Source organism: Pituophis catenifer, unplaced genomic scaffold (assembly GCF_029215685.1).
Source record: "Pituophis catenifer annectens isolate HBS135680 unplaced genomic scaffold, rPitCat1.0.hap2 SCAF_3, whole genome shotgun sequence".
NCBI lineage: Eukaryota > Metazoa > Chordata > Lepidosauria > Squamata > Colubridae > Pituophis > Pituophis catenifer.
Genome location: NW_027256883.1, coordinates 16914860 through 16939486, shown reverse-complemented (window position 1 = coordinate 16939486; position 24627 = coordinate 16914860). Strand labels below are relative to the sequence as shown.

Here is a 24627-nt window from a genome sequence, read left to right as displayed (position 1 = left end):
GGTGGTGGAGCGCATGGGGGTGCGCACACATGCATGGGGCGGGGCGCATGCTGGGTGGGTGCGCATGCATGTGCAGGGCACATGCAGGGAGCTGCTCGTGGGGTGCATGCGGGGATGTGTGTCTGCACAGGGGTAGGGCGCATGCACATGCATGGGGGTGCGGCACATGTGGGGGGCGTGCACGCATTGCATTTTGGGGGTTTGGCCACACACATGTGCATTTGCGCGCGCACATGTGCGCTTTGGACACTCAGTCCAGAAGGTTAGCCATCACAGCCCTATACTATAGGGCTGTGATGGCGAACCTATGACACGCATGCTACAGGTGACACGCAAAGACATATCTGTGGGCATGTGAGCATTGCCTTAGCTCAACTCCAGCGTGCATGTGCGGGCCAGCCAGCTGATTTTTGGGCCTTTCAGACCCACCAGAAGTTAGAAAACGGTCTATTTCCTGCCTCCAGAGAGCTTCCAGAGGGGTGGGGAAGGCCATTTTTGCCCTCCTGGAGAGTCTCTGGAGCCTGGGGAGGGCAAGGTCCCTTCCAAGTCTGTAATTGTAGCCCGTGTGTGTGTGAGAGAGAGAGAGAGAGAGGGTGGGCACAACCAGCTTGATGTCACTCATGTCGGGGCACCTGTGGTGGACCAAGCACTCTGCCAGAGAAAACGGACTCCCGAGCTCTGTTTTCAGTTGCAAAGGCCTCTTGCAACCCTCTGCCAGTGAAAACGGAGCTCAGGAGGGCCGCATGCAAACCTCCAGAGCTCCGTTTTCACTGGCAGAGGCACTGTGGGCCAGTCCTTCACAGTTTCCAGGATGGCCCCGCAGGCCAGACGTAAGCATCCCGCGAACCGCATCTGGCCCCCGGACCTTGAGTTTTGACACCCCTGCCCTATACCATTCCAGACAAATGGTTGTCCAATCTCTCCTTAAATCTCTCCAGTGTTGGAGCATCCCCAACTTCTGGAGGCAAGTCGTTCCACTGATTAATTGTTCTAATTGTCAGGAAATTTCTCCTTAATTCTAGGTCCTTGATTAGTTTCCATCCATTGCTTCTTGTCCTGCCTTCGGGTGCTTTGGAGAACAGGTCGATCCCCTCTTCTTTGTGGCGGAGGGTTTGGTGGACACACTGCTGCTCACAGACCCCATGCTTAGTTATATTACGTGAGGTAGATTTAAACCTCCTGATTTTTAAAGTCGCACAAGAGTCTCGGTGGCTTCAGCCCCCAGAGCTAGTAAGTTCTCAAAATATCACAACCTCTCCCCGAGACCAAGCGGACTGTTCTCAGATCTTTCACCAAGGTCAGAGGTCTAACAGCAGTCTGCATCAGATCTTGTACAGCTAATCTCACTGCACTGCAGGCATAGTACACAGTCATTGCTTTTTTCACTGAACAAGGAAAAGGTATCAGGAAAACAAGTAATGTACTGGCACAGTGGTTGGTGGGCTCACTTGGTCCTGTCAATTATTTTCTCTTCTAATCAGGGAAATCTTTCCGCTGGATTCATCCACCAAGTTTTAACTCTCTGGAACATTTTTTAATATGCACCACTGCGGGAGACCCGTTTTAGGGAAAAGAATGATATAACTGCACGGATACCAAATTTCCCACCTACTGGAACGGGAGGAAGAATGCTCCCAGTGTAGAGTTTGATACCCCTCCCCCTCTTTCTTTGTCCATTCTATAAGAAAAACATTGTTTTTCCTTCAGTCACATAAGAGCATTACAAAACAGCTTTAGCAGAGTTATCACTCCCTCTCCCCGATATCCAGCAAATCTCAAAAAAAAAAAAAAAAAATGCTGGGAAGGAATTTCCTATTTTGCAAAGCTCATTTTCCTAAGAAGAAAACTCTCCTGTCTTCCAACTTGGCTCATTCAAAATTTGTACCCTGCAGAGATTTTTGGGCCATCCAAGGAAAGTGAAAACCATTCATACAATGAGGTTTCCTTCCAAACTAGGTTAAGTATTTTTTAAACCATACCACGACAGTCAGAAAATGGCTACTCCAGAAGGGAAAGTCTTATTTCTTCACAAAATGGCTGGCCAAAAAAAAAAAAAAAAACCAATCAGAAAGTGAAACTGGTTAGTGGTTCCTTACCACCTTCTAATTTACAGCTTCAAACTCACCTTTACAGGTAATCTAAATAAATTATCTAAAGAAATAAAAATAATCCTTGATTTATGACCACAATTGAGCCTAAAATTTTAATTGCTAAGCAACACAGTTGTTAAGTGAATTTTGCCCCATTTTATGATCTTTCAGTTGTTAAACAAATCATTTCCATTGTTAAATGAATCATGGAGTCATTCAGCCAATCTGGCTTCCCCATTAACTTGGCTCGTTAGAAATGGCAATGACATGATCAAAGAACACCGCAACTGTCATAAATATGAACCAGTTGCCAAACATCTGAATTTTGATGACTTAACCATCGGGATGCTGCAATGGTCCTAAATGTAAAAATTGGCATAAGTCACTTTTTCCAGTGCCGTTGTAACTTTGAACAATCACTAAATGAATGTTGAGGCCTACCTGTACAATTTTTCAAAGGTTAAGCTTTGAAAGGTTCCAATGAAAGCGGTACAATGCAACCACAGTCATATTTATCGTCAAAGAATGATAAAAATCCTTAGTGCCTTGGTAGTACAGTGGTCTAAAGCACCCTGTTATTAAGAACAGCTGCCTGCAATTACTGGAGGTTCGAATCTTGCCAAGGCTCAAGGTTGACTCAGCCTTCCATCCTTTCTAAGGTAGGTAAATTGAGGACCCAGTTGTGGGGGCAATAAGCTGACTTTGTATAAATATACAAAAGAATGAAGGCTATTGCTTAGCGCATTGTAAGCCGCCCTGAGTCTCCGGAAAAGGGCGGCATATAAATCAAATTTAAAAAAAAAAAAAAGTGTGGACCACAGGCATTTCTGTAAATAAATATGATAAAACTGGGAGTTTTGCGCTGCAACATACCTGCTGTCTATTTAATTGAGTTGAAATGAGAAGAATTTTTTTTAAAAAAAACTAAGGTGCCTGAGTAGTCCCTGTTACATTTGAATTAAAAAAAAACCTGAGTGTGTAGGAACCTCAAAGCACCAAATGAATGAATATAGGACAATTAGCCATCAATGATCGATAACCTGAAAAATGAAACATGATTTTTAACAATATTTGTCTTTATAGCATTTTTTTTAAAAAAAACAAGCATTCATAATCTTGCACTTCTAAATTAACCCTTCTAAATTAACTCTTACTAGTCCCAAATTATAAAACCAAAATGAGGTTCTCCTAGCAAATTGAGCAAAAAAACTACCTGTTCATTTTTTCTCTGTTTACTTAGTTGATATGATTTTTTAAAAAGAAAAGCTAAAAATTCAGAAGAGCCCTGGTCCACGGTCCACTCAATCCTAGGTGCTTTGGTTGCAATTGCAATTTCAAGAGAAGGCATGGCCAGTATGGGGGACACCAGGCACCACAACTCTAAACTATGATTTAGACAAAAAGCCTTAAGCCAAAGCATGGCTTGTTCGCCACTTCATTTACCCATCTGCCCCCTTCAGCTGTTATAAGAAAATGATTAATGCAGGCATATGAAAGGGGAAATTTATTTATATGGGGTAGGGAAAGGAGGATAATTTTTGCAATGCTGGGATATTTTAATTCACTCTGAATCCGAATATTAAATTGCATAGCTTACAGATGACAGTACGGGATTATTCTTGAGGCACACGTTAAGGATGGCAATTCTGCAGTAGCAGCTGCAGAGACACAAAAACAGGTTATTCCTCTGCCTTATCATAGGAAGAGAGCTGTGTTGGTTTGTGATACTTCACAATCAGGAGTCTCGTAACACCTTGTGAAGTGAACGGTAGCATTAGTAAAATGTGTTAATTGGAAAACTTCAGATTTTACTTTTTGGGAATAACAGCCCTGGGCACTTTCAACCAATTCGACATCAAAGATTCTGGGCCCCAAAAATATGAGGTAAAAATTACTCCAGAGCATCTGATTGATTGATTGATTAAATGTTTATGCTACCCATCTCCCCTATAAAACGACTGGGGAACTCACAGATTATAAAAAGACAAATAGAAAAATAATTTCAATATTAAAACTATGCAATCAAAATTTTAAGGTTGTTCTTGATTTGCAATCATTCATTTAGTGACCGTTTGAAGTTACAATGCCACCGAAAAAGTGATTTGTGACCGTTTTTCACAATTATGACCATTGCAACATCCCCCACGGTCACATGATCAAAATTCAAACATGTGGCAACTGGCATGTATTTATGACGGTTGCAGGGTCAGATGGATCGCCTTTTGTGATCTTCTGACAAGCAAAGTCAATGGGGAAGCCAGATTCACTTGACAACCGTGTTACTAAGTTAACTAAGTTAACAACTGTGGTAATTCACTTAATCACAGTGGCAAGAAAGCTCGCAAAATGGAGCAATAAATCGTAGTCATAAATCGAGGATTAACGGTAAAGATAAAGGTTCCCCTCACACATATGTGCTGGTTGTTCCTGACTCTAGGGGGCGGTGCTCATCTCCGTTTCAAAGCCGAGGAGCCAGCGCTGTCCGAAGAAGTCTCCGTGATCATGTGGCCGGCATGACTAAATGCCAAAGGCACACGGAATGCTGTTACCTTCCCATCAAAGGTGGTCCCTATTTTTCTACTTGCATTTTTTACGTGCTTTTGAACTGCTAGGTTGGCAGAAGCTGGGACAAGTAACGGGAGCTCACCCCGTTACACGGCACTAGGGATTCGAACCGCTGAACTGCCGACCTTTCGATTGACAAGGTCAGCATCTTAGCCACTGAGCCACCACATCCCCTAGTCAAGGATTACCTGTATACAAAGAAACAAGGACTAAGAGACAGATGGTAGAGGGATGAGATCTTCTTTCTTATCAATCACCACCCAACAAAGCCACGTTTTAATACCCTTCCAGAAGGCCAAAAGGGGGAGGGCGGCAGTTCTCACCTCGAGGCCACAGCAGAAAAGACTCTTCCCCTTGATCCTGCCCACCAGAAATCCTTAGCAGACAATATCCGTACCATGCCCTTTCCGCTAGCATAAGTGGGGTGGGGATTAGTCCCATTGGGGTCATAGGGCTCCTCAGATACCGTGGACCCATGCCGTATTTATTTATATTTAACATTATGTTTTCATGCCTGTATGGAAACTGCTTGCAGAGAATCAATGATTTAATTTCTTCCTACCCAATTGCCTTATTAAAATATTTATATCCTACACTTCTACCTGAGGAAGGCTTTAGGCTGACCTAGGTAAGCTCCTTTTAAAAAAGAAATCTTTAAAGCAGTACAAAAATGTTAATCAGCAAGGACCTTCCTTTAGATACTTGCTGACTTAATCTTTCCCCACTGTACTTATGAAGGATGGGTAGTTTAGAATTGACCAGCATAGTCCCACATAAAAGCTATTCTGTGACTATTCTGCAACCCCCCAAAAGGTTGTTTTGGGAGAGCAGCCACAAAATACTCTCAAATGTCTTCATGTTATTTTTTTTTACTTTTCTTTTTTAAATGAGAGTGAATGGATAGCAAACCTCGAGCATTTAGGGCTGTGAGCCAAGCTGTCCCATATCGCATAGAGCCTTTTACTGAAAGCAATTTAATGACCTTAAATTTTAAAAATCCACTAGTTTTCAGTGAGGACTAAAGCTAAGTGAATTTACAGGGTCCTGAAATTTTACTGTAATCGGTTGCTTTATTCGTTCTTAGCCTTGCAGAGTTTTTTCCTCGCAAACCGCTGTGATTCTTAACAGTTATTTTACCTTTTTGATTTATAGCCTGCCTTCCTATCCAGAATATATGCAAATGAGTTCAAGTAAACAACAAGCAGAGGAACAAACCCATAGGATCTGTTTTATTTATTTATTAAATATTTTTTCTATAATACCTCAACCAAAACAACTCTTGGCAATTACACAAGTAAAAAAATAGATTGAACAGAAGAAAAAAAATAGGACAGAAGGAAGAGTACAGGAACTGGCAAAATGTTACATAAATGAGGATGGCTATGTTGAATCTTAATAGAATAATAGATTGGAAGAGACCTTGGAGATCTTATAGTCCAATCTCCTCCTCCGGTGATAGAGAACCTGCAATTTTTGAAGGCAAGCTTCTTGAAATGTTGAATTAAATCTTGAAATCTTGAATTAAATCTTGAACTGTCTGTGGAGATTCTCAATCATCCAGGTCATGGTTGTCCCAAAGGTGCTTTTTCAAGAAGCATCTGGACTTTCTTGGTTTTCTTTGAAGATGTTTTGCTTCTCCTCCAAGAAGCTTCTTCAGAAACCAGAAAGTCCAGTTGCCTCTTGAAAAAACACCTTTGGGATAAACCTTGAAGGTTTACAACAGGTTTTCCAAAATGATATTTGACTTCCTGATTATGGACCATTAGAGGTTATGGTCAGTAGTGGGTTGCAAATCCCGTTGCTACTGGTTTGCTCATGGGTGGGTGTGCGCTTGCACACGCACGACGGTTCTGCGCATGCACAGAAGCACCCGGGTGGGTGGGCGGAGCCTCCCGCCGCCGCCACCAGTTTGCCCGAACCGGGGAGAACTGGTAGCAACCCACCTCTGGTTATGGTGGCAATACCCCAGATAAGCTACCCAAAGCTTTTTCTTTTAATCATCACATCCCCGTGTTTAAGCAATGCTGTTCTATGACCTCTCTCCCATTTTATTTTGGTGGTAGTGGTATCAAAGCTAAATCCTTATGCTAAATTCCAGGAGAATAGGATAAGAGGAAGGTGTCTTCTCTCAAGCTAATCTTACCTCGTAAAACAGGGATGTCAAAACCAAGGCCTGCGAGCTGGATCTGGCCTGTGGGGCCACCCTAGAAACAGCAAAGCACTGGCCCGTGGGTGCCTCTGCCAGCAAAAACAGAGCCCTTTTCGCTGGCAGAGTGCTGCAGGAGGCCGTTGCAGAAATCCTCCAGCCCTGCTCAGGCCACCACAGGTGCCCCTGACATAAGCGGTGTCAAACTGGTCTCTCTCCCTCCCTCTCTCTCTCTCTCTCTCTCTCTCTCTCTCACTCACACACACACACACACACACACACACACACACACACACACACACACGAAGTTAATCACAACCCTGATGCGCCCCTCAATGAAACAGAGTTTGACACCCCCATGGTAAAAGAAACAACACTGCTCCTAAAATGCTCAAAGTTATGACTTGCCTAGATTGGCTAGTACCTACTACAGCTATGAGAAAATCCCTTTAAGAAAATAGCACTTGCTTGAATCAATCATCAACTAACCACCAAGGCCAGTTTCTCCCACTCTCTTCAAGGCTCTTGGTCTTTGAAAGACTAGCCCTCTTTGTGATCACCCTAGGCATGGAGCAGATGTTCAGAGGAAAAGTACCAAAAGCAATCCTTTCTTGACATCGCTCCACCAATCATCAAACTCATTATAAATCCCAGAATGCTCTGTGAGAAAAAAAAAATGCCTATGCTGGCAGAGAACCTAGGGAATTGTGGTCCAATATATTTGGAGATATTACATTGGGAAAGCTGCTGCAAGCAACAACTAGATGCCAATTAATATCACAAGGATGGTTTATTAGTTTCCCTTGCCACAGCATGCAAAATTCATGGCCCTTGTCTGCTGACACCTCAGCTAAAATGGTTATTGTTGGATCCTAGTTTATCCCAGAACTGTATAAATAATAAATTTAGTAAGTAAAAGCAAAGTTTCTTTTCTTGACTTGATAAAATACCTTCATACCGGAGCCAGTTGTCCTTACCACAACTGATTTTAATTACTCCTTTACTCTGGTTCGTGTGGCAAGCATTCAAAAATGTGTGACATGCAAAAATACAAAACAAAGATTGAAAAATGAAAAAGGGCTGCTTGGAATGATATAATGTGGTCTCGTAGAGATGGTGTAATAATCTTCCTGATTTCTCTAGAGAAAATAGTTTTCAATCCCACTTGACTTTATTGGAATGAAAGTGAGTTTCTCCAGATTCTCATGTAATTACTTGCTTTGTCTAATCTCCTTTCAAGTAATCAACAGAATAATAGAATTGGAAAGGACCTTGGAAGTCTTCTAGTCCAACACCCTGCCACAAGCAAGAGACCCTCTAACTTTCCAGACAAGTGACTGTCCAGTCTCTTCTTAAAATCCTTCAGTGATGGAGCACCCACAACTTCTGAAGGCAAGCCATTCCACTGGTTAATTGTTTTCATTGTTAGGAAATTTCTCCATAGTTCGAGTTACCTGTCTCTGCTTGCTTGATTAGTTTCCATCCATTGTTTCTTGTCTTGCCTTCTGGAGCTTTGGAAAATAGGTTGACCCCCTCTTTTGTTCTCAAGATTCACTGGACAGTGGACTATTATAACTGGAATAGTTTTCACTGTCCAACACAGGTAAAAGATTTAGGCCTGTAGAAGGCCTCAATCTTGAAATAAAGCTGAAACTTCAAATCTATATTTTATAACTGCTCATTACTTGGCCTTCAAAAAGCAGAGGAATCAGAATTCAGGAAGAAAACAACAACCTGAAAATGTATTGCATGCTTCCATTAAAATTGACCTTGTATGTTTGATTTGTGATTTTGTGCCAATCCAAGATACTATTCCACATCTCAGTTATGAATGAAAGAATAAGAAAAGAGAGGATCAAATCCCATTTGCAAATACAAGGCTATCCCTTTCATTGTAAGCTTTACCTCTATTAGATCAATAAACACATTCTTGTTGAACTTCCTAATTGTCTGTCTCAATTACTAATGAAGACAGAAATCAAAGGAGTCAGGGTGTCAGATTGAGGAATTTAACTTGGGTCTGTCCAATTTTACACTCTAATATTGTTTATGTCAATCATCTTAATTATTTTGCAGGTGGAAAAGTCACGTTTAGGTACAAGCTTCCCATTCACATTAATTTTTCATATGAGCAATTGTTGCCAAATAAATGCATTGCAGTTAGGAAGGTTGGCTCCTCAGCTTTTTTTATGTGTTAAGTGACAATTGGGATTGTCAGCTTCTTACTCTCCGTGTGGTCTGTGTCTCCTACCAGTTCTATAGGCGAACAGGTTCTTCTCTGGCTTGTTACGTTTGTCTGCAGATTTCTGCATATCAAACGTCTGTTTAAATAGAAACAACAATAGGGACAGCAATTTATTTCTATGATGAAGTGACACCAACATAGTACGTCATTTCCAAGATTATTTAACAACTATGTGGCTAACTTAACATGATTCACCTAACCACTGGCAAGAAAGCTCAAAATATGGGGCAAAATTCACTTAACAATTGTCTTGCTTAGCAACAGAAATTTTGGCCTCAATTGTGGTCATCAGTCAAGGATTACTTGTAGTCACTATTTGTCTCCTTTTAAGTCACCCAGTCCAAAAGAAATCAGGGAAGGTTAAAAGTTTGCAAACTCATTTTTCAAACTCAAGTTGGTTCAAGAAGGTTCTCCCTACAGGAACACTGCCACCAGTCAAACTTTATTTTAGTCAATAACTAGCATAAGGACTATGTTTGTATGCGTTATATAATTTGGACTCATAATGGATTAAGACCCTGTCAACACTTCTTTGTTACATTTTTAAATTATATGTTTGATATTTTTGTACTGTTGACATTTGACTCTATGTTCTACATTGCTTCTTAAGAGAAGCAATACAACAAAACCTATTCAGTAATAATAGTCATGCAAAGAAAAAAAAAATGTGTCCTTGTAACTTTTGGGAACATTTTTCTGCTCCAGTAACATACTTGCTTTTAAGTTTTGAAAGTATGAAAGATAAGCAGTGGCATGTATTTGAACAAATCCTTTACAAAAAGAAGTGATTAAAAATTGTGGCGTATTGTTAGCTTTCTTCACTTATGCCAACAACTTGGAGGTCAAGATCTAAAGGTTACAATGAACTTGGGTGTGCAAACAAGTGATAATTGAGGACATTTTTGTCCTCTACGAACATAGCATGGATGTTTAGTTTTACAATTTCCAATTTTCTAAAGGCCTGCACTTTTAATTTGCCTTGACAGACAGTAAGAACAGCAGATTTTCAAGTAATTGTCTCCATCCCCCCCCCAAAAAAAATTCAAAATCTTTTTTAAAATGTGGTTTACAGTGCACAAATCTAGGGGAAAAACTAACCTTATGATTATTTCCACCAACAACCTCAGTACACACCCATCTTTTGTGATAGACTAGATCTTTTTTTTTTCAACTATCTTATGCAATGCATTCTGGCTGGGAATTATGGAATTTAAAAGACAGCACACCCAGAAGGCACCAAGCTATTGGTGACAGACAAAGCCACAATTTCCTCAGAACTAGGCCTTAGTCGTTGTTCCAGCACTAACCTTTGTCTAATGCATAGACTTCTGCAGTTTAAATAGCACGATTGTTTTCCTTGGCAATCATGTCACTCACCTCCATCCAACTTTTTAAATCAGAATTGCATAATCTAATCTCTTTGACTCTGAGGTATTATAGGTGCTTCCTTGGGTTAATTAAGCTTTCATTTTTTTCCCATTATCAATTCAGAATCTCAGAATCTATGGGCTGAATGCCTTCCCCTTTTAAGAGATTTTACTTCAGCACTCTTACACATGTGGGATTATCCCCCTAAATGTATTTGAGTGTGCTTTTAAAGGCAGATCCATAATATTACACCGGAAGGATATAATTTTACAGGTTCTTACTTGGAAGATGACAATGAGTTTTGTGTATTTTAAAGATCTGCAAGACTATTATGCCAGAAGTGGCTTTTCAAATGACTTTTTGACTTAAATTCTGAGTTGGGAAACAGATAGAAATTGTCACATAAGAACTAAAACAGATATACTCCAAAGAAGGAAAACCTTCATCAAATCTCATGTATGATTTGGCCTTACCCACTTAAATTTATTTGTTGGATTTATATCCCTTTTATTTATGTTCAGGAACTCAAGGTTGTTAGCGGTTTCTTCTATTTTTCCCCAAAATAATTCTGTGAAATAGACTGTCCTGAGAAATAGTAACTATTTATTTATTTATTTGTCCAATTTATATGCCGCCCTTCTCCATAGACTCAGGGTGGCTTACAATGCATTATAGCAATAGCCTGTATACTTTTTTGTATATACCTGCTTATTAGGGCTTTCGGGGCCCCCCTAAGCGGTGTTGTTCTATACAAAGTTGGCTTATTGCCCCCACAATCCGGGTCCTCAATTTACCTACCTTGAAAGGATGGAAGGCTGAGTCAACCTTGAGCCTGGTGAGATTCGAACTTGCACTAATTGCAGGCAGCTGGCAGCTAAGCGCTAGCACTTAACAGCACTTTAGTCCGCTGCACCACCAAGGCTCTTATAACTAGCCCAAATCCAACCACAATTTGGTGACTGTGGGTAGTTTGGAACCCAAATTTTCTCTATGCCAATCTAACAGCTTAATCACTAGCTCACACTGGGAGTCTTTTTGCAGTCTCTCTCTTCCCAAGGGCTCATCCAGCCCATGTTATAGATTAAATATTTGCACTTGCCTCCCCTAAATTTGATAATGCTTGAAACGGTATTTCATGCCATGGCACTAGTTTAGCCCTCATTCTGCAAAGTACGACCGTTTGAATTCTCTCTTCTACAACACCATGAACAGTACAAAAAGCCTAACTTGCTTAGAAAAGCAAGTGACTAGGATCTCACTATCAAATAAACCAGCACAAGTATTGACTCCCACGCATTCAGCCACAGCAAGCATAGGAAAGCTATAGCACAATCACAGGAAAACACCTTGCCTTTTCATACAGCTTAATTCTCCCGTCAGAAAGGAAGAGAATTAAATTTTAAAAAGTCTGCCCATCAGATTTATCAGCACATCTTCTTAAGAGAGCCCTCATCTAATCAGCTATGGAAGGGGTGGGGGTGGGGGGGGAGAGAGGATAAAATGCCAAGATTGTAGTAGCTGAAGAAATGGTATCCCTCCTGCTGTTTTACTTAACCCTGTACAACCCACAAGTTCTCACCTGTCCTAAAAAGGATGGAAAGGGAAGGAATTTCTTAAAAACACACACCCCTAATTATTTCCTATCTTCAAGGTGATTTTTTTTTTTTTTTTTTTTTTTTAGAAAAAGGAAAACTATCTTTTTTATCACCAGAAAGCCTCTGATCCTGTTTTTCCAGATCGGCTTGCAAAAAAAAAAAAAAAACTGCTAGAGGCCCTTAAGCCTGCCAAAGGAACACCATATGAAAAGCTATTAGCCCAGCTGTTTGCCTTTTTCAGCTGTGACAGATTCATATCCTGACACATATGGACTCCGCTTTCCCATCAGTAACGAACCATATTTTACTAAACCTTGTTTGCACAAGATGCTATGTTAGATTTGCTAGCCCATGGATCCAGGGCAGCTCATATCTCAGGCTTGAACATTTTACCGCTGCCTCTACTTAGTTTTTATCCAGATTGAAATGACTACAGTACACTGCAACTCTCCCCAACCATTGCAAAGAAGGGAACTTAAAAGTAACTCCGTAATGAGCAACTCCTAGTAAAAGGTTTGGGGGGGGGGGGGGGTTAAGAAGGCAGAGTTTCACTTTTTCACCACGGCTGGTTTTGGGCTTGTTACTCATAGCTTGAAAGCAGCTTCTCTACCCCATTAACCCAAAGTAACTAACTACCCAGAAAGGCTTATAATCACCTAACATGCCCGAACTGGTTAGCGGATTCTCCCACGGGCACGACTCCAAGACATCCCCGGCTGGCCTCGCTGCAGAAAATATTAATGTGAAAACTAACTTAAAAAGTGCAGGCGCTTGGGCAAATGCAGCTGTGCCGGGATTGTGTGAAAGGTTGCAGACGCCGCCGCAGGTTTGTAGGAGGAAAGCTCATTCCAAGCCTTTATTGGAGGAGAGGGAGAGCCCGCTTTGCGTTTCAATGAGATGCGCGGCTTCTTTAGATTTTAACAGAATAACAGTTGGAAGGGACCCTTGGAGGTCTTCTAGTCCAACCCCTCCTGAAGCAGGAGGCCTATACCATTTCATACAAATGGTTGTCCAATCTCTTTATAAAAAAACCTCCAGCGTTGGGAGCATCCACAACTTCTGGAGGCAAGGTTGTTTCATTGATTAATTGTATCTTACTGGTCAAGGGAAGTTCTCCTTGGTTCCAGGTTGGATCTCTCGCCTTGATCAAGTTTCATTCATATTGATTGTGCGTTCCATATTTATCCCATATTAAAAGCAAAATATTGTAACACTGAATGCATCATCATCATCATTATTTATTATTATTATTATTATTATTATTATTATTATTATTATTATTATTATTATTATTATTATTATTATTATTATTATTATTATTATTATTTTGGAACCCCAGAACCGGGTTGAGAGCAGGGAAGCCACTTGGGGCTACTAAACTGATACACAAGCGGAGGAAGAGACCCCCCCCACTCCCTCCACACATACACGAACACACCTCCCCCCCCCACTAGATCGGCCCCGCATTCTGGAACAAGCCTCGGTTTCCCACGAGGAACCCCCCCCCGCGCGGCGCGCACGTGTTTGGAAGCGCAGGACCAGCGAGCGTCCAGCAACACGTGGCGTCATAACCTTGGAATGCCAAGATTCCCAGATCACTCCTAGCGAACGGGCGTGCAAGGCGGCACACGCGCGGCTTTCCCACACTTCTGGGTTTTTCTCCCCCCTCCCCGCCCCCCAAGGTTCAGAGTAAAAAGCATTCTCACGTTTTAACAAACGCCTCTTGCAAAGCTAACCAGGATTGCCTCCGGGCATGTGCAGAGCGCTTGCAAAAAAAAAAAAAAAAAAACGGGGGTGAGGGGGAGTTGTTTAGGGATTGCCACCGCGCCGGACGCGCAAGCTTTTTTACCTTCCAGCACGACCTCCTTGCCCGCCCTCTTGAGCGCCTGCACGGCTTCGTCGTGGGTGGCATCGCGCAAATCCGCGCCGTTGACGGTCAGGATGGCATCGCCGACGTAGAGCGCTTGGGTCTGGTCGGCCGCCAAGCCTTTAAAGATCTTGCTGATGAGGATGGGCATCTTGTTCTCTTTGCCCCCTTTGATGCTGATGCCCAAACCGCCCATCTCTTGCTTCAACACCTTGACGCACCGCTTCTGGTTGGAGACGGCGTCGGGCACTTGTTCGGGCAAGTCGGTCAGTGCCGTCCGAACTCCCGCCGCCGCCGTCTTGGGGCTCCCGCCGTTGTTGTTGCCGCTGCTGTTGTAGCTGCTCCCCGACGGCGATTCGGGCGAGCCAGCGCCGGGCAGGGGACAAGAAGAGGCTGTCGCCGCCTTCGACGCCCCAGCTCCTCTGCCGCAGAAAGTTCCATTGCCCGCCGAGGCTGCCCCGATGCCGTTGTAAGCCGCGGCGCCTCCGCTTTCCTCGCCGCTCAGCACCAGCGCTTCGCCGCTCAGGGTCACCAGCACCCGGTGCCACCGGTCGCGCACCAAAACTTCCAGCGCGCCGCTCCGCTGCAACCGGCCGACACCGCTGCCGCCGCCTCCGGCCGCCGCTACCGCCATCTTTGGAGCATTTCTTAAAACACCATGTGATTGAGCGCACGGGCACACACACACACACACACAAATACACACACCCGCGCGCGGCTACACACAGGCACACACACCACGCCCCGGGAAAGGGGGAAAAAAAAAAGAAGTGGGTGAAAGAGAGCGCCCGGAGCCGCGTCGCCACTCCGAGAGGTCGGCGGAGACTTGGCCGAGGGGAGGGACCCGGGTTAAGCCAGCGGGGTGGGTTAGGGGAGGGCAGGGGGGGGGAAGGAGGGGAGGGGCGGAAGGGCGAGGCTTTCTGCCTTCGGGACGCTCGCCCTGTCGAACCGGAGTTGTCTGTGGGGGGGTTAGTGAGGTCCGGACGCTGCCCCGAGGACCCACCTAGGTGGAGGCGTTTCCCTCAGAACGCTTACAAAAGCGTCCCCGACGCTAAGGAGGGAGGGAAAAAAAGGGGCCTGCTTGGGCTCCCCGGCTGTGGGGTGTCCTGAATTCCGTCTAAAAGTAATCTTAGATCACCTTGGGGCCGTTTCTCCGAAACCTGGAGTGCGGGGACAGGTAGTCCTCGATTTACAACCGTTTGTTCAGTGACCGTTACAACTTCGCAGAAAAAAAGCGACTGACGATTTTTTTTTTTCCCCACACTTAGCGACCCTTTTGCGGCATCCCCGTGGGCAAGGGGATCAAAATTCAGACTCTTGGCAATTGACTCATATTTATGACGGTTGTGGTGTCCCACGATTATCTTTTGCGACTTTCTGACAAGGAAAATCTATGGGTAAACCAGACTCGCTTAACAGCTGTTATTAACTTAATAATTGCAATGATGATTAACTGTGGCGAGAAAGGTTGTAAAAACGGGACAAAACTCAACATGTGTCTCACTTAGCAACATAAATGTTGGCCTCAACTGTGGTTGCAAGTTGAGGACTACCTGTGTACAAGATCAGCGTTCCCGTGACTCCAGAGGTTTGGACAAGAATCCCAGAGCCAGCCTTCCTTCAAAATGGCTCTCGACTCCCTGGAGGAAGGGTGGGAATAATCAACTTTTCCTACAATCTTATCCTTGGAAATAAATTGCAGGTTGCTTTTGTTTTATTTTGCTTTCTCGTTTCCCTGCACGAAGATCATGCAGTTATTTTTTTTCTCCTCCAGTCTTTTCCTAAACTAGATCACGGCAATCTAAGTGTATTAGTTTTTCATGTTAAATAACCTATTTTAAAACTGTGTCAGTAGATTGGCAGGAGCGTTGAAAATCCCACAGTTCCTAGGTTTCAACTATAGTTTTGTCAGGTTTTAGATTTAGATTTTAATAGGAGATTAAAGAATCCTATTAAAGAAACACTTCTTCCCATTCAGTTAATGTGAGTGAAAAGCAAGAGTGCGCCAGTTGCTAGCTGTACCTCTTGGCTGCTGTTGCAACAGTTAGAAGAGCTGCTTGAAAAGAGTTGTAGTACACATAATCCTCGATGTAAAACCACTCATTTAGTGACTATTCAAAGTTATGATGGCACTGAAAATAGTGACTGACCAGTTTTCACATTTAAGACCATTGCAGCATCTCCATGATCACATGATCAATTTCGGGCGCGTGGTGGTGTGGCCAGCCAGCTGCCAGCGGCAGACTCGGATGATGAGGTTGGGAAGCAACTTGGGCCAATGTCTGGGGAAGGCTCTGATGGATGCTCTGTGTCGAACACAGAGATAGAGCCAGGGTTGTCCGACATTTCCCAGCCACTGGAGAGGCAGCTGCCTTTGGAGGCTGATATGTGTGAGTAGGAAGAACAGCTGGGGCCTCTTCCAGATGCACGTATGAGCAGAGCAGTTTGGAGAGGTGAGCAACGGAGAACAAGGAGTCAACTTGGGAAGCAAAGCACACGTGGACGCTGAATGGCCCCTCCGTGACTGGGGAATAAATAGAAGGAAAGGGGAGTGGTTGTCGTAGGAGACAACAGTTCGTACTTCTGAAGATTTTGCTCATTGTGTTTCGTGCCACAAAGATTGCTTGCCAGAACTTAAATTTGCAGCCCTTCCGCTGGGAGCTCACGACTTTGCAATTATTGCAAGGAACTGATAAGGTCTGTTACTGCAGTTAACTCCTTGAAGGACTCTTGCCTGGACTTTTCAGTGGGTGAATGCAATTAATTCACAAGAGATAAATAAAGAGGGTTTTTGCGTGATAAGGAGTCTGTTTCTTGCTTCTGCTAAGGCTGGGTCAGAACACTTGGCAACTGGCATGTACTTATGACAGTTGCCCTGTCCCCGCGGTCATTTGATCACCATTTGTAACCTTCCTAGCTGGCTTCTGACAAGCAAAGTGAGTGAGGGAAGCCAGATTCATTTAACGACTGCATGATTCACTTAACAACCAGATTAGTTTAACAACTGGCAAAGAGATAAATTGGAGCACAACTCACATAACCATTTAGTGTCTTGCTTAGCAAGATAAATTTCGGCCTCCACAACGGTTGTAAGTCGAGGACTACTTGTAGTCTGGAACTGGAAAAAAAGTCAACCTTGCTGAGCTCTTGAGTTGTCCTGGGTTAGAGCATTTCTTGACATCAGAGGTGGCATTCAGCAGGTTCTGTCCAGTTCTGGAGAACCAGTAGTGGAAATTTTGAGTAGTTCAGAGAACCAGTAAATACCACTTCTGGCTGGCCCCGCCCCCATTTTCTCTGCCACCCGAGTCCCAGCTGACCAGGAGGAAATGGGGATTTTGCAGTAACCTTCCCCTGGAGTGGGGTGGGAATGGAGATTTTACAGTATCCTTCCCCTGCCACACCCACCAAGCCATGCCACGCCCACCAAACCAGTAATAATATTTTTTGAATCCCATCACTGCTTTACATGATAAAAATCAGCGATGAAAGACAGCAAAAACCTTCTGAAAAGCCAAGCTGGGCATAATTTTTGTAAAGTAGAGAAATCACCAATATTTCAACCTCCATACTTGTAATCCTTGACTTAAACGGCCATAATGCAGCCTGCCAGTTAAAATTGTAAGGGTCTGGTGGCTCAGCAGACTAGAAGCAATGTGATTAACACCAGCTGTCTGCAATTACTGTAAGTTCGAATCTCACCAGGCTCAAGGTTGACTCAGCCTTCCATCCTTTCTAAGGTAGGTGAAATGAGGAGCCAGTTTGTGGGGGCAATAAGCTGACTTTGTATAAAATATACAAAAGTATGAAGGCTATTGCTTAACGCATTGTAAGCCGGAGAAGGGCGGCATATAAATCAAATTTTTTAAAAAAAGTTGTGATTATCCATGAAACAGGTCATCAATCCAATCCAATCTTTGGAGCGATTTTTTTTTTTTTTGACATGATCGCTAAGCAAATGCAGCCGTTGTTAGCAAATCCATTGTTTGCTATGGGATGTTTTTGCAGAAAATTGGAAGTAAATGCTGGTTTTGGCAAAAACATTATAGATTGAGTCTGCAGAATGCTATAAACACCCATAGATGCAGTCATGTAACCATGGGGCGGGGCAGCTATTAAAATTTAGGAATCGGGTCATAAATTCATTGGGGAGGAGACCATCATAACTTCAAATGGTCACTAAGTGAGTTGTTGTAAGTCGAGGATTACCTATATGTGGAACTTAGTTGCACCTTGTTCAGATACTAAACGGATAATTAAAGCCACTGCATTTGATTGGATAAACGTGATCGCTTTGTTCGATCTGGAAAGGAACCTGGGAAACTTCAGCTGTTGCCAATTTTCAGCCAGTAAGACTGGGTTGGTAATCCCATTAACTTTTCCCTCATTTGCATTAGCTTCCCTAATAGTTTCAGGGCACTACTCAGATTCATGACTATTTACTCAGTGATTATTTAAATTGGTTATAGCCACCCAACTCTGATGGACTCAGGGCAGCAGACAAAAAATGCAAACAGTAAAAACAATTTAAAACATAAAACCAGACTGACTGCCCAGATTAAAGTGATCATAAGGGCAATAAGAAACCATATCAGGGCTTTGCAAAATGTATTCTAATTTATTGTAAGCCGCCCAGAGTTACCGTGTGGCGAGATGGGCAGCTAATAATTTTTACAAATACAAGTAGCCGTTGATGTCCGACCACAATTGAGGCCAAAATTTCTGTTGCTATTTCTGAGACATTTCTTAAGCGGGCTTTGCCCCATTTTATGACCTTTCTTGCCACCGCTAAGTGAATCACTGCAATTGTTAAGTTAGTAACATGGGTGTTAGGTGAATCTGTCTTCCGCATTGACTTTGTCAGAAGGTCACAATAGGGGATCACATAAACCTTGGAACACTACAACCGTCATAAATATGAGTCGCCAAGCATCTGAATTTTGATCATGTGACCCTGGGGATGCTGCAATGGTCGTTTGAAAAATGGTCACAAGTCACTTTTTTCAGTCCCATTCTAACTTTCAAGAGTCACTAAATGAACTGTTGTAAGTTGTGGACAACTGTAAATATTGACTCCAGACCAAAGTCGGGTTTTAAGGGCTTTCCAGAACCCCTGGAGAGAAGCAGAACATGATTGTGAGAGATACAATTGGAGATAAATGCAGTCTTTGATAAGCAGGCCAAATCCCACGCAGGGGATTGTGGGTAATAACCAGCATCTTGAATTGCATTGAGAAGCATGCATTGCCACAGGTTTTTATCCCAATTCAGTGGGATTCCCCAAAACCTCAGGGATGGGCTGCTGGGGGTTCGCAGGGGTTCGGGAGAACCTCTAGCTAAGATTCTGTGCAGTTCAGAGAACCCCCAAATCCCACTCCTGGCTGGCCCCACCCACCCCGCCCCTCTCAGGAGTCACCATGCAGTCCATTTTGGAAACAGGTAAGTGCAGGGTGTGCACAGAGGCTCGGGGAGGGCAAAAAATGGGCCTACTGGAAATTCGGGAAGGCTGGAAACGGGCCCGTTTCTGGCCTCCAGAGCACTTCCAGAGCCTGGAGAGGCCGTTTTTGTCTTCCCGGAAGCTTGAGGAAAGCCTCTTGAGCCCGGGGACTGCAAAAAGCTGCCCCCACCCCATGGTGCAGGAGGCTGAGTAGGCCACGCCCACCATGGCCACACCCACCCAGCAACCGGGCAGAGAATCCCTTGCTAAAATTTTTGACCCACCCCTGGCCAAAGCTCCCTTGGCCTTTAGGCAACCCACCCACAAGCACACAATAAGTAACATTCACAGGTCATTCCCACCCACTGCCTCAGGTCTACCACTGTTCCTACTAGTAGTAGTATAATACTACTGTCTCTTAGCCCTAGGCTGTTTCCAGTGGCTTAATACAGAATAACAGAAACCACCTTCCCTCTCATTCCCTAAATGCCTCCAACACACAAACTACTCTACAATCACACCCAGCTACTTTTCTGCTCTTTTACAGCTGTTTGTTGTTGGGCAGGCTAAGGTGAGGCCTTAAAGGGGCAGGTCACCACAGATCAGATGCTGGCCAACTTTCAGGCAGCTTGCCTTCTGATAGCATAACACCTGTTACTGCTCACACTATTGCCTTTTGAACCGGCTGTAGCTTTTGGGTGGTTTTCAAGAATGGGCCATGTAGACTGCTTTGCAGTAGTCCAGTCACGAGTTACCCAGAGCATCTCTGAAAGCCACAACTGGCACGCTAGATAAACCACAACTGGCACATTAGTTGGCAAAGACCCTCCTGGCCACAGCTGCCAACTGTTCCTTGAGCAATAGCCAAGAGTCCAGAATAACCCCCAAATTGCACAGTGATCTCAAAATGCTACCCTAAGAGCAGTGGTGAAATGTGAACCAGTTTGCTACTGGTTCACTGGCCACGCATGTGTGCTGCGCACCAAAAAGAGGCTTGGGAAGGTAAGTAGAACAGCGGGGGTGGGGGGGGGAGGAGGAATCAGCTGTGCTGTGCGATTTAGCTTTGCTAAAGCAGGATTTCCTGCTTTCTAGCAAAGCTAAACCGTGCGGCACAGCTGATCATCGGAAATACCGGTTCAGAGGAACCAGTAGCTTTTTAAACTACTGGTTCAACTGAACTGGTAGCTTTTTTTAACTACCGGTTTGTCCGAACCAGTAGTTTTTATCACTACAGATTCGCCTGGTAGCATTTTACCCCTGCCTAAGACCCATAATAGACTCTTCTCAATAAAATCCAAACAGAGCTTGCTCAGTCTTTGAACCAGATTTACATACTGTCCCCAAATTTGGATGCAGGTTCCAGAGTCTCTGCAAAAATTGCTCTATTGAATTGCTATTTCCAATATAGCATAGGGGAAACAACCATATTTTATCTTGCTGTGTCCCTTGGTACACAGTGCAAACTCCCTATGTAACCCTTGGCACACAAAGGATTGTGCAGCCAATTCTAAAAGGTACATTTTGAAAAACAGACTGTTCCTATGTGACCCAACTCTCCTGAAGCAGCACAGGCCTGCAAACTCTTTTCCTTAAAGAGGCTTCACTGTTTCCCTCCCTTTGCACCAAACCTAATTTGTCAAAAATTTAAAGACAGTGCTACTCTTGAGTTCTTTATAGAGGCAACAATATGCATCTCCGTTCTGTGCCAGTATTATTTTCAAAAGAGAAAGCAAAACAATAATAAGCAGATCTTGTCTAAGATTATTTTATTATGAGCAAGGTCAACCTTCAAGAGTTTTGTAAGTTTTGGCATGTTCCATGTGTTTGTAGACGAGAGCCTCTCTGCCCTCGTACCAGTAAGCCATAGATTGATCCATAGCAGAGGTGGGTTTCAGCAGGTTCTGACCAGTTCTGGAGAACTGGTAGTGGAAATTTTGAGTAGTTCGGAGACCCGGTAGTAAAAATTCTGCCTGGCCCCGCCCCCACCTATTCTCTGCCTCCCGAGTCCCAGCTGATTGGGAGGAAATGGGGATTTTGCAGTAACCTTCCCCTGGATTGGGGTGGGAATGGAGATTTTACAGTATCCTTCCCCTGCCATGCCCACCAAGCCACACCCACAGAACCGGTAGTAAAAAAATTTGAAACCCACCACTGATCCATAGCAGAAAATGTGGTGTTACCAGATTCTCTTTGCCTAGTTTCATAACGTCACAAGAAAGCAGGAGTCATTTCATCCCGGTGCCAAAAGTACCAACCAACTTTTTTAAAAAGCACATCTTTAAAGTTTCACACATTTCCAGGACCTAACATCTTGTTTAACTTCCGCATCCAGCCAAATGTTGTTATTTTACTTTGTAGCTTTCTTTTAGGCACCAATTACTGTCATATAAACCAATGCAATTTGTGTAGCTGCAGTACCTACTATTTTTCAAATTGAAGGCCCTTTATAGTCTAAAGGAAATTGGTTTTTTCCTGCATTGGACCAGAAGGCCAAAAGGTATTATGCTATCAGGTTCGCTAGGGCAGACCAGACCAACAACTCAATTCCACAGGAAGGCTAAAATTATTTCTATTGAGATTAGCTGTATAATAACAGAACCTTACAAGTTTATGCGTTATGTTGCCGTCCCATTCTTATACTCTAGTGTAGCAGTCCCCAACGTTTTTGACACCAGGGACTGATTTCGTGGAAGACAATTTTTCCATGGCCTGGGGTGGCACAGTAGTTAGAATGCAGTATTGCAGATGAATTCTGCTAACTGCCAGCAGTTCGATCCTCACCGGCTCAAGTTTGACTCAGCCTTCCATCCTTCCAAGGTTGGTAAAATGAGGACACAGATTTCTGGGGACAATACGCTGACTCTGTAAACCGCTTAGAGAGGGCTGTAAAGCACTGTGAAGCGGTATATAAGCCTTAGTGCTATTGCTAACCATGGCGGTGGGGGTGAGGGTGGGTATGCAACCTAGATTCCACACATGCCCATTTTTGTTTGCCTGCCACTCACTTCCAGCTGTGTGGCCCAGTTCTTAACAGGCCTCGGACCGGTATCTAGCCCAGGGGCTCTAGTTAATTAGGGAGGTGTTAGTCTGAGCTGTCTCTAAATGTTATCTTGTTATCTGCTTCTCAGAAGGTCCCAAAAGAGCCCTGGTGGTGCAGTGGTTAGAATGCAGTATTGCAGGCTAATTCAGCTCACTGGCAGGAGTTCAATCCTCACCGGCTTGAGGTTGACTCAGCCTTCCATCCTTCCGAGGACAGTAAAATGAGGACCCAGATTGTTGGGGGCAAAGAGGCTGACTCTGTAAACCATTTAGAGAGGGCTGTAAAGCACTGTGAAGCACTATATAAGTCTTAAATGCTATTGCTATTGTTGCTCTAGACGAGTGATGGCTAACATTTTTCTTGTTATATGCTGAAAGTATGCAGGTGCGAGCGAGTGTGCACACGTGCCGGCACCCATAATGCAACGTGCTCCCTGCGCATGCGTATGTGACACCCCCATGCTCCCCCGCCCCCCACGCATGTGTGCACAATCCCCCCACCCCCTATTTTTGGTCTCGCAGGCCTCCCTGCAGCTTCCTGGTCCCAAAAACGGGCCTGGGGAGGTGCGCTACACACCCCTGCACTCCCTCACCCCCCGTGCACGCACGCACAGCCCCCTGCGCATGCACGTGCACCTCCCACATGCACGTGCATCTCCTGCATGCGCCCTGCCCCCATGCATCTCAAAAATTAGCTGGCCAGCAGGAGGCGCACACGCGCATGTACGTTGGAGCTGAGCTGGGCGACGGATCACGTGCCTGCAGAAAGGACTCTGCGTCCCAGCTGTGTCGCCATCACAACTCTAGATTAAAAAAGAAAATTGTTTCAGCCCTTTTTGGCTAGCTAACAGTACTTGCATCATTCTGTCAAGGTTATCTTCCTTACCTTCACACATACAAACTGGTAAATATTTAAAATGGACCGTTCTCCAATATTCTACTGAAGTTGTAACACTTCCGTTTAAAAAATAGGCAGGTTCTCCAGGTTTCTATATGCCACGGTAGGCTAGGTTTTAATTGCAGAGAACATTAATTGCAATTAATTTGAATTGCAAATAGAATTATCTAAAGTAGCCTTTCTGAACCTTTTTATTCTGGGGAACCCTTGAAATTATTTTCAAATCTAAGAGAAACCCTGCAAAAAAACTATATCCCAAATAATAGCAAAACTTCACAACGCGATTCACATTTTACAGTGCTTATAACAGCAAGCATCAGTTGAAAGCTTATGTAAAATTATGTAAAAATTTCCGACTACTGCAAGTGATAGTATTGCATAGTATACAGTTAAAAAAATGTTTATATATATATATATATATATATTTAATAATGACATTTCCTGGAATTTTTAGTGACCTCTTTTGGAACCTCAATTAAGAAAGTCTGACAAATGAGCCTAGAGGTTCATTTATGCTGTCATGAGAATATTTTCCCACAAAAAATAAAAAATGGTACTCATTTTTTTTATTACAATTTGCTGAAAAAGCTATACTTCTAGGGTGAAAGCAATATTTTAGAGGCAGGTTCTAAGATGCATAAAAAAGAAATCCAGCAAGTACAGGAGATTCTCCTGTACTTGCTGGATTCAAGAGCATAATCGAGTCCAAAATTTCTGTTTATAAGCAAGACATTTGTTACGTGAATTTTGCCCCATTTTATGACTTTTCTTGCCACAGTTGTTAAGTGAATCACTGCAGTTGTTAATAACATGGTTATTATTGACTGCTTCTCAGAAGGTCCACAAAAGGTGATTAAAAGACCCTGTAACCCTGTAGCCATCATAAATTCATGCCAGTTGCCAAACGTCTGAATTTTGATCACCTGACCGTGGGGACACTGCAACGGTCATAAGTGTGGAAAAAATGGTCATAAGTCACTTTTTTCAGTGCCATTGTAACTTCGGTCACTAAACGAATGGTTGTACATCCATGTTCTGACCCAGCCTTAGCAGAAGCAAGAAACAGACTCCTTGTCACAAAACCCCCCTCTTTATTTACCTCTTGTGAATTAATTGCGAAAAGTCCAGGCAAGAGTCCTTCAAGGAGTTAACTGCAGTAACAGACCTTATCAGTTCCTTGCGATAATTGCAAGGCTGTGAGCTCCCAGCTGAAAGGTTGCAAATTAAGTTCTGTCAAACAGTTTTTGTGGCACGAAACACAATGAGTCAAAATCTTCAGAAATACGAACTGTTGTCTCCTACGACAACCACTCCCCTTTCCTTCTATTTATTCCCCAGCCAGGGAGGGACCATTCAGTGTCCACGTGTGCTTTCCTTCCC

General features: G+C 43.6%; 1 protein-coding gene across 1 annotated transcript in view; it reads right to left on the bottom strand.

The window, feature by feature from the left end:
* SNTB1 (syntrophin beta 1) overlaps positions 1–14510 on the bottom strand; it is a 125634-nt gene extending 111124 nt beyond the window's left edge. The window contains exon 1 of the mRNA XM_070940355.1: positions 13859–14510. Coding sequence (XP_070796456.1) covers positions 13859–14510 — 652 coding nt within the window. The remainder of the gene's footprint in view (positions 1–13858) is intronic.
* Between the last annotated feature and the right edge of the window lie 10117 nt (positions 14511–24627).